General features: G+C 45.6%; 1 protein-coding gene across 1 annotated transcript in view; it reads left to right on the top strand.

The window, feature by feature from the left end:
- The first annotated feature begins 2,203 nt into the window (after positions 1-2,203).
- CPNE8 (copine 8) overlaps positions 2,204-11,102 on the top strand; it is a 116,427-nt gene continuing 107,528 nt past the window's right edge. Inside the window, exon 1 of the mRNA XM_052790319.1 lies at positions 2,204-2,481. Within this exon, the coding sequence (XP_052646279.1) occupies positions 2,342-2,481 (140 nt within the window). The 5' untranslated portion in view covers positions 2,204-2,341. The remainder of the gene's footprint in view (positions 2,482-11,102) is intronic.

The raw sequence follows: 11,102 nt of genomic DNA, 5'->3' as shown, positions 1-11,102 counted from the left end.
CTGCGCACAGGGAGTATACGTCCTGTAAGTAAGACCACGTTACTGTCTTCTGTATTCCCTCTGCTTAATCTGTTGGCTAGGAGCTGACCAGGTATCCACAGTCAAGTCGTTTGTCCATCATTATTTTGATGTGCTACTTGAGATCATGCATTGAACTTCAATTACACCAACAGGAATCTAGAAATGAAATTCAAAATGAATGTATTCTGGTAACGTTTGTGGCTTTAGAGTTACATTTGTCTTTTGCAAATAAACACATTAAACTTTATTTCTACGTGTAAAACCATTAACAGCCAGAGGAGTAGAGGAGTTCTGTACAGGATTTGGTGTGATATGCTGTGATCTTTGACCTGTCCTACGTACTGTGCAACTACAGACATGGCATTTAATTTGCCTGTGCCTTACCTGTCCCTATATGACATGGGGACGGTAGCACTTCTGTATCGCATCAAACTGCTATGATGAGAAATGGATACTGGGGGCTCCTTAGATGCCATGATAATGGATACAAACTAAATACAGAAGAAAAAGACCTGGGGGTGCTGGTTGACAGCCGGCTGAATATGAGCCAGCAGTGTGCCCAGGTGGCCAAGAAGGCCAATGGCATCCTGGCCTGTATGAGAAATGGTGTGGTCAGCAGGACTAGGGATGTGATTTTCCCCGTGTACTTGGCACTGGTGAGGCTGCACCTTGAATACTGTGTTCAGTTTTGGGCCCCTCACTACAGGAAAGACATTGAGCTGCTTGAATGTGTCCAGAGGAGGGCAACGAAGCTGGTGAAGGGTCTGGAGCACAAGTCTTATGAGGAGCAGCTGAGGGAACTGGGGTTGTTTAGCCTGGAGAAAAGGAGGCTGAGAGGAGACCTTACCACTCTCTGCAACTACCTGAAAGGAGGGTGTAGCCAGGTGGGTGTTGGTCTCTTCTATCAAGTAACAAGCGATAGGACAAGAGGGAATGGCCTCAAGTTGCACCAGCAGAGGTTTAGATTGGATGTCAGGAAAAATTTCTTTACTGAAAGGGTTGTCAGGCATCGGAACAGGCTGCCCAGGGAAGTGGTGGAGTCACCATCCCTGCAGGTGTTCAAAAAGCGCATAGATGAGGCACTTCAGGACATGGTTTAGTGGTTTAGTGGGCGTGGTGGTGTTGGGTTGACAGTTGGACTCGATGATCTTAAAGGTCTTTTACAACATAAACGATTCTATGATTCTAAACAAGGTGACTGAACTTTTATGGTCGTTGTGAATTATTGTGGACAGATTCAGTGCGACTGAACTAGCGGTCTTAAAAAAAAAAGAAAAGGGCCTGCGCAAGTACGCGAGAGGGTGAAATTCCCATTTTTCAACGTGTCACTTAACGCATATAATGACCAAGGTAGGAGCACGTCTTTTGGCTCAAGTCTCTTGTAATAATGATTGCTGTTCTCTCTACAAGGGCAATTAACATTAACGTCTGTTTTTCTAGGTTTGTTTTTTCTTTTTGGCTTTCGCGACTACCCCTCGGAAGAGCAGCCGGCCAGCCGGCCGCACCGCTTCGCGCCGCGCGCTCTGCCGCCGCGGGCTCTCTGCGGCGCCCCCTGGCGGCGCGGAGCCCGCCCGCCCGGCAGCGGAGCCGCCGCGCCCCGTCCCTCCCCTGCCGCACCGGGCGGCGGCAGCCGCCGCTCCCCGCAACACCCCTGGGCTTTGCCGCCGGAGTGCGTTTTCCGTCGTGGCCCGGGAGAATAAGTCTGCCTCACCCCGGGCCCGCGCGCGGGACGTTGAAGTTTGGGACGTTACCGGCCGCGGCGCGGCCGGGCCGCGCTCTCCCCCGCCGCCGGCTCCCGCGGAGGCGGGGAGTTGCTCGGGGCGTGGGGGTTCGCTGACTCACGAACGGGGAGGCAGGGGATTCCCCGGCTACCCTGCGGGACGGGGCGGGAGTTTCCGCGCGGGGGCCGAGACCGGGGAGGCGCCGGAGCGAAAACGCGCGGGACCGCCCGCCGGGCTCGCTTCCACCGGGGCCCTTCCCCGCCCCGCGGCCCCGGTGCCGTTTCCTCCCCGGGGGCTCCGGCGCCCGAGCGGGGCAGGTCGGCGGCGGGGCGGCCAGCCCGCCCCTCGCACCGGCCGTCGGGCACCCCGCGCGCCCCGGGCTGGGGCAGTCACGCGCGGCTCCCGCCCGCGGTGACGTCACCGCCCCGCTCCCGCCTCGCCGCCTCAGTCGGCGGCGGCAGCCCGCGGGCGGCGGCGCGGGCCGGTGCACCGCTCCGCTCCGCGCCACGGGCGGCGGCCTCGCCGCGGTGTGGCGGGCCGCTTGGCGCCGCCTCCTCCCCTCCCTCTCCGCCGCCCTCCAGCCCGCCCTGCGCTGCCCCATGTTCGGGCTGGAGGAGCCGGCGGGGCGGCAGAAGCCGGGCAGAAGTGGTGGGTTTCCGAACATGGCGTCCGTGGGGGATTTTAACGTCCTCGGCGCCAGCATCCCGGCCACCAAGGTGGAGCTCTCCGTGTCCTGCAGGTACGGCGGCGGCTGCGGGCCGCCCTGCCCGCGCGCCTCGGGGGCGTCGGAGGGGGCAGGCGGGCGAGCGGGCTGGTCCCCGCCGTGCGCCGGGCCGGGGGCCCCCCTCGCCCCGGGCTCTGTCAGCCGAGGGGGGCGGGCGGGCGGGAGAAGGGGCAGCGGCCGGGCGCGGGGCGGCCCGCCGCATGCCCGGCGCCGTGCGAGGCGCTTTCCCTCCAGTCCTCGCAGAGCGTGCCCGGCGCGGGGAAGTTGTGAGCGCTCGCAGCCGCCGGCAGCGCCTGGGCGCAGCCCGCCGTCGGCAGCCGGCCCGCGGCAGCCCGCTTGCCGCGCGCTAGGCGTGCCGGGGGACCCCCGGGGCAGAAGCGCCGGCTCTCGCAGGGGCTGCGGGCGGCTGTCGGCTTTGCCGAAACGGGCGGCCGCTGCTGCCGCCCCAGATCCTTCCCGTGCCGCTGCCGGCGCGGGGGAAGCTGGCCGGAGGGGAGCGGGAGTCGCGTCGCTGTGCGTGCGCGCAGAGCGATTTCTCCAGCCGGTGTTTTAACTTCTGGAGCTGTCCCAAGTGCCGCGGGTGGGGACGGAGGAAACTCCCATCCGCAATAATCCTTTCGTAGGCTGTTTAAGGCTCTCCTGCCGAACTGTTACGAAACCGGGCGTGCTACCTCGTCACGTTTTATCGTAACGCTGTTGCCGATAAATTGAGAAAATGCCAGCCCGTAACACAAAACCTAGCATATGCCGTTTTGTTCCTCGGCATTTATTTGGCCGTGGTTTGTTTATCGGTATTTCAAAAATCCTGCTTTCTCCCTTGAATCACAGGGAATTTCCCGTTAGAGATCTAAAAATATTTTATTTGTGGGCTTTCATATTCGTATCTTTATTCATGTTTCACAGCTTCCTTAAGGATTCCCTAGTAGTTGCAGAGCAGTGGTTCCTTTCACCACCAGAGTTGGCAGCTTCTAGCGGATAATTTGAACAGTTAGTGTTGTTTCCTGATGGGAAATGAGGCAAAGTTTGTGCTTCAGTCCGTTGCTCCATTTTCTAATGTAGCTGCCCGGGAGTTCCTGCAGTTGACACTACTTCTCCGAGGACAGAACGGCAGGGCTCTAAACTTAAATTGTCAGACAACTCCCTCTCTTTCCTTAGTAAATAAAGTATGATTTGATGTTTTACCAAGGTTGCATTTCAAAAGAAGGCTGAGACGATAAGAAATAGAGTAAGATTGAATTTGGAATACTGAAACAGTCACTAGGCTGACATGGGAACACCCCGATGTACTTACTGCCTGCCTCTGCCAAGTTCACTGGCAACAACCACAGAAAACCCCGGTCCAGTGAAGGGCGTGCTGCTATGTGTAAAAGCAATCCAGGACCTTTAGTATTACTTTTAGGTTCCTCAAGTAACCTGTCACAATTACAGATGTCAGAACATTTATGCTGGATTTGACCCAGTTCACTTATAATGGGAGTTTCTTTCCTTCCAGGTATTGTTTGTATATACCTGCAATGTTTTCTTCAAACCTTAGTTTTATAGTGATTTGAGAATCCATCAGGTAGTTACGAAGAAATGTAGGAATATGACATAGACAATCAATTCTGACCTTCGTTACCTTACTTGTAACTAATTTCAGTATATAGTTTACAATGTTAATTTCTCTGTAGGTATCTTCAAAAGCCATGTCTGTTTTGTTAAAACTGCTCTTGTTTCTTATTTGAAAAAACCGGTTTCCCATCCTGATATGTCTCAATGTCAAGTGCAGAAGGATGGGAATTTCTGTGGTGATTCCTTTCTTCTTTATGTGCTGGGATGACAGCTTTTGGTTACAAAATCATGCTTTAAAATTGAGTATAAAATGAATGACATTGGGGCAGAGAGTAATGATTAACACATGTTTGTGATTCATCTGTAAACACATTCATTGGCTAAAGCTCTCGAAAAGTAGTGTTAAATGAAATTGTGAAATACAGCAAGAGCAAACTGCAAAGTTCAGAGAATGCTGAAAATTCTTTAATAATTAGCAGTTGTGTATTGCTTACACACCTGGAGAGAAATGCTTTTAAAATAGTTTGGGTCAAGACATTAGTTTTCCCTTGATGCCTGAAGAGTTGTAGAACCAATTTTGGTCACTAGTTTACATCAACAATTATCAGCTCCTACCTATTCTTTCTTCCTAGATTTTTTTTTTCTTTTGTTGCTTGTTTTCTTTATAGGAGATATGGGAACTTCTTCCAGTTTGTACAGGTGGTGTAACTTGGTGGTCAGTGAAGCAGTACAAGCTATTTGTGCCACACAATAAATTTGTGACTCTAGACAATAGTCTTTCCTTTCTCTCTTTCCTTTCTCTCTTTCCTTTCTCTCTTTCCTTTCTCTCTTTCCTGTAAGGATACAGCTTCTATTCAATGAGCTTTTAATTCTGCATGGTTCAACTGTCAGCACTTCCCAAGTTAATTTGCCCTGCATGCCTGTACTGTCAATGTTACCAAATTAGCCAGGTTCCAGTACTATGCAGATGGCATTGCACTACTTATTCTGCAAGCCAGCCTGTTTTAGCTTCAGGGACACATCAGGTAGCCTTTAGGAGAAGTGCATCTCATAGGATGAGAAATTATCTATGAAAATTGTAAAGTCCAGAAATGTTTTGGATATCAGGTGGTGTTCTTTCTGGGGTTTCTTTATGACTAAAAACTTTCCATATGATTCCCATGGCTTATTGAATGCCAGCATTGGCTGTAGTTTTACAAATGCTAGAAAAGCAAGAAATTAATTTAATTTTTTCTAGTTATTACTACTCAGTGCCTATCAAACAAAAAGTTCACAGTTCTTTTCTGACTCTTGTAAGATGTAGATTCCCAAACCTCTGAGGTTTTTTATCAGGACTCTGTATTCTTTGACTCAAGAGCCAGATATAATGTGGCAGAACAACTTACATGTGTCATCCCAGAGGATCCTCTGGTGTTGGTAATAGTCCACTATTGTCCGGATCAATTGTTCTGGTAGCCATCTCCCTCTGCGCCCTGAACGGCATCCATGGTCTGATGAAAATTTCGTTGTCACCTACTATGCATTCTTTACTTGTTGCGGCCTGGCATAATTTTGCATGATTGTCATGTGGTGAAGGATCAGGACCTTGGCCCTCCAGTTGGTGTGGAAGAGAGAATATAGGCTGCTCTTTTACTCCACTACTGTTTTCCAGCCCAAAGGTTCCTCTTCCTCTCTGAAGAGGTATTTGCACTGCATACTGATTATAGGCCTGTGCCAAGACTTGAAATCTTCACTTACCAGCTGTGTGTGTAAATTTGTGGTCCCATGTGAGCTTGTGGTAAGCTTCAGGCCATGCGTCTGTCATCCTGTATCTCCCTCTCTGGTGATGTTCTTCACTGATTCCAATCTAGTTAAATCTTGGAAAAAACTTCGTATTCTGTTCCCATCTTCCCTTTTATCAATGCAGTTACTATGTTGTTGACTGAACTAGTGTATTTAATACTGAGAAGACAAGTAGATTATGTTTGTCACATATCTTGAAGTTTGTACTCTGTGTGAACATATGAAGTTCAACGTAGTTCGATGGGCTCTCAAGTTTTTCACTCTTTGTTGTGATCTGTATAATGGTGATTTATGCTCCTCATGGTTACTGTGTAGACCGACCTAGTTTTTTTCCTGTAGTCTCCTGATTGAGCCATAGCCTTTATGAAACCTTGTCTTACAAGAAAGGCCAAGAGTTTCATTATGCCTCATGTTAATGTTTATTTACTTACTGAATGAGCAGTTATTAATCAGAATTATCTTCTTGAGACTAATTTTTTAATATCTATAGAAAAGAGAAGCTGTAGTTTGATCACTTTATGACTTCTAGTAGTATATCAAAGATGACATGGTTACCTGAAAGATGGTAAAAGTGTTGTAAAATATTGATACAGTACAGGGTCACTTTGCTAATTGAGAAAGTTTTTTATGATAGTCTTGCTCTGCTAGGCTTTATGCTCAATTAGGCAGTCTGTCCTCATCATTCAGGGTTTATGCTGGAGAGGCTCTACGCTGGCTGTATTCCCACACCAGGCGTAATGTGCGGAAAGGCAGCATAAACTCCTTATCATGGTTAATTCAACAGAAATACAATTGGTTGCCCATGCCTGGTTTGGATTGGTTCTATGCCACTTCACAATTTGTACAGAAATCTAATACTAATGAATGGGCTGAATGGAATTAGGCAACTCCTATTCTCAGTAATGAAGATAATTTAATTTCAAGTTTCTTGCACAGAGGAACAAAACGTACTACTTCAGGTTTTTTGCGTTTCCTTTTGTTTGGCAGTCTGAAAGTCATCACCAGCCACTTTCTAGTGGTTGCGGTACCCAAAAGTATGTTTAATTATATCTTTGATTGTCCTGGGCATTGATTTCTGGCAAGATCGATTCTTTCCAGCCAGTGCGCTTACCTCCTGTTTTTTTGGAAATATTAATCATTTGTTAGAAATCCCTGTTGCAGGAAGATGGAATGATAAAAGAAATATCCATAACAAATTAATTATTTGAGCTTGTAACTCTGTATAGTACAAAATACAGAATATAAAATTCATCCTGATGGTAAGCCTGGCTTTCATTTTTCTGCTTTCTTTGTGTATGTGTGCCCAGGTTGGATTAGAAGTCTGTGGAGTGGTTATGTGTGACCGACAACAGAAAGTTGATCTTACATGTTTTTTCTTTGAAATGAAACTGCCTAGACAACCAGCTGGCTTCACCCGAGACAAATGAGTGTATTGGGAGAAAATGTAAACAGGTGACAGTGTCCATCAAAATAGTCACAGAGATGCATTAGCCTGATAGCCTACATGGTTTCATTTTCATCTATGCGTCTGTATTGTTTGAACTTTAAGCATGCAGCCATGTGACTTCTAGAATTTAAGGCAGATGTGGTGTTACCCCGTAAATTCAGTCTTGCGATTGCTAGGAGCAGGCCCCAAGTTTCATACTAACTGTACAAGTCTCAGGACTTGTCAGATTTTGTCTAAACTTGTCTTTGCCTACATGGAGCTTTGTTTGGGTTTGCTTAGCTGCAAACCCAAACCAGTGTTTTTTCTAATGACCAGGTGGCTACTGCTTGGTTTTGCTTTGGCTTGTCTTTGTGTAATTGTGTGGTATAACCATATTTCTTTCTACAGATAGTAGTAGCAAGTAGTTACTCTGTGTAGAATGACCTATTTGTGACTTGCACGGAACGGTGTAGTGCAGAGGAGCGTGGGCGCGGTGTGATAGCGGAGGCCTTGCAAGTGCGGACACAGGATGCAGGGTGGAGGAGCAGGAGCAGAGGCTGAAAAGAGGGGGCTCGGGGTGCCACTGGGGACCCCAGCGCTGTGAAGAGGTCACCAGTGGTTGGTAAAGAAGTGCAGGCTGGGAGCTGGGCAAAATCAAAAGAGTTGAAAGAGCAAGTCTCAAGCAGATGTAATACACAATATATACAGCAAATGTGGATGTGAAATGGAGTTGCAGACCAATGAGGCAAGAGCAGGATGTAAAAGCATGTTGGAAAAATAGCCCAGGTGGGGGTCCTCAGAGTGGGGAGGAAGAAGCCATCTACATCATACTCCTGAGACCACCTGTTCCACCCCTGCCACCACTGTAAACTTCATGCTTCTCCCCAGGCAGGATGTGGTACACTGGGGGATGGCTCAGTGTAGCACCCTCCCACAGCTGAAGCCGGCAATCTCAGGCCTCAGAAGGGTGGTATATGGGAAAGCCTGACAGCGGGGAAGGGGCTAGGTACTAGGAAGTGTGTAACAACTTTAAATGTATTATTATGAAGACTTTCTGTAGTAGTATTATTTTCCTCATTTTCTTTCTTTCTCTGCCCATCTAAGCAGTGCCTCACCCCCCAACACCTGTGCAATGGCTGAGAAAGGATGAGGTATACATTTGCTTTCTAAATTACTTCTTTGATGTATACCTTTTGAAGAGTTGTTTCAGAAAAACTGCAATACCAGTCTGTATGTTATATATATTGTTATACATTAATGAAACACTGTATTAACTCTACATTCCTAAAGAAATCAGATCTAAAGTAGGGCAGCATATCCATGGATTTGGATGGGCTGGGTGAAAGTAGCTGGAAGGGACCAGTGAATTGACACTAGATTGAATAGATCTTTTGACCACCAGCAATCCTTAGTGCCGTCCCCCAGGATATGTCACTAGTAGCTCAGACCCAGAGACTGTTTACCTGCTCAGCCTTAGAAACATAAATGTAGATGGTTCATTCTGTTGGTTTCAAATAATAATTAGGTTGGTATTGAAGCAGAGTTCAGTTTGTGATATTCCTAAATGGACTTTTTTTATTTAAACTGGAACAGTCCAAGAATGTGTTCAGGTCTGCTTCATCTGCAAGTGTATCTTTTCATAATCCAGTACTTCCTGTCTGTTTCCATAGAATGTCTGCGAAACTATTCTTATGTTGAAGTAAAACTTGGCAACTCCTTTGTTTTTTTTTTTAATCCCCAGGAGTAGTTAGCAGTTTTAATAGAGGTTTCATCCTAAAACTGTTTGCGTACATCTAGCCAGAGAGGACTTTCTGTGGGTTGTCAAAAAAACTCATGGAAGCACTGCTGGTCTAACCCTTCTCATTGCTTCTCCCTTTCTTTTTCCTTTAAGATAATGGCTTCTCAACCAATATATGTTTAAATAGACAATGAAAGTTACTGGGAGGCTGAAAATTATTTTTTTGTCTTCTTGTGCACAAGAAGAGTCAATTCTCCAAAAGTTATGAAGAGATATTGTGGATGTTAAGCTTGCCTATCAGAGATATGTTTGCTTTCTTCCCAGTCCTTCTAGTGTCCCAAAGAGTGGAGACAATCTGAACAGAAAGGAAGAAGTCATCCTAATTGCTTCTTAGTCAGGAGAGCCACCATTTTCTCACCTGTGAGCCTTTCCTAAGAGAACCAGTTATTTTGACAAGAAGATAAAATTCTGAGAAATTGTCTAATCTGCTTTTAGGTCCAGGGCATTTTGAATATAGAGATCTGGAGGCTAATAGCTTGCTTTTTATTGTGTTCTGACAGAATACAGAAGGTGAGAGTAAATAGCTAGGGAAGGGTGACTACTTAAGCTAACATTACAACTGAAAAATTGTTTGTGAAATTACTCTGCAGGAAGTCAAGTGGACACTTCACTCAAGTAGGCTCTTTGGATCATACCTCATCTTACCTAGGACTGACTATTGCAAGTCCAGTAATATCAGTCAAGGCTGAGGGACAGCGACTACTAGGATGTAATACAGTTATGTTACAATTAGTAGTAGAATGGATACTATTCTGCACAGTAAAAAGTGAGGAGATGCTGCTGCTTTTTTCAGGATCTTCCTTGAAAAAGACACATGGGCCCCGCATTAAGTGAGGGAAACTGAAATGCATTTGTTTAATGGACTGTTTAATGAACTAGGGACAATTCCTCTTCCCATGGAGTGGTACAAGTGTACTGTGAGAAAAGTAGTGTATGCTTATATGAGAATATAATATATTGAAAATGTATATTTTCTAAAAATTAAAAACAATTTTGCATGGGTAACTAACTTTTGTGTTTGGAAACTGCTGAGTGCTTTATTTCACAACCGAGGAATCTTTGCATGCACTTAAATGTAATCTAAAGATGAAGAGAAACATAAAACTTTTAGCACCTGGAGAGATTCTGACAAATTCATCTGAAGTAAACCACTTTTTTATCATTAAGGATTTCAGAGCTGCTGAAAGCAATGTATAAATAAGTATTTTTCCAGTCATATAAACACAGGGGTTTTTAGGGTTTTGTGGGGGGTTTTTTTTGAGACTAGAGAGATAGATTTTAAACTATTTCATTCTGTAGTTACTGTAGCCTGTTTTTCAGTGCCAGAATTCTGTCATTTTTGAAGGGAGAATTGGATTTACTTCTGCTTAGCAGTTGAGTATAACAAAGAGTTAAATTTAAAACAAAAAAATTACAGAGCAGGAAGTTCAGATATTGAACATTAAAATAAAGTCAAATTTGAAGCAACCTGTATGTGAACAAGGTGAGCAAATGTTACTTTTTAACATAGGTCAGTCTTTGTCAACATAGGTATGATGCATAGAGTACGTGAGATCATACAAAGCAACATCGACTGTAACGATTTCTGTTTAGCTACCACTGCTAACTAGATCAGTGAATCTTGAAGTATCTGATTTATACATATGAGATGTTTTTACATTAAACATAGTACAAAAAACTTGTACATTAGGAAACATTTCTTTATTGAGAGGGTGGTCAAACACTGGAACAGGCTTCCTAGAGAGGAGGTTAATGCCCCATGCCTGTCGGTGTTTAAGAGGCATTTGGACAATGCCCTTAATAACATGTGTTAAAAAGCCCTGAAGTTGAACTAGATGTCTGCTGTAGGTTCCTTCCAACTGAAATACTCTATTCTGTTTTGAAACAATTTTTGAAGCGAAGTACTGGGCAGAAACTGTTATTTTGACAAATCTTTATGGAGTTCATGAAACTGTGTGAACAAAGTGATTCTGCAAGGCATAGCTAAATATGTTTTAAATTTTCTTATTCACTGATTACATTTTTTTTTCCTGGGGAAATTGCTCTCATACAGAAAAATAACTCATTATCGCAGCATTT

The sequence above is a fragment of the Harpia harpyja genome, chromosome 6, assembly GCF_026419915.1.
Source record: "Harpia harpyja isolate bHarHar1 chromosome 6, bHarHar1 primary haplotype, whole genome shotgun sequence".
In the NCBI taxonomy this organism is placed as follows: Eukaryota; Metazoa; Chordata; class Aves; order Accipitriformes; family Accipitridae; genus Harpia; species Harpia harpyja.
This window is presented reverse-complemented; position numbering and strand designations above follow the sequence as displayed.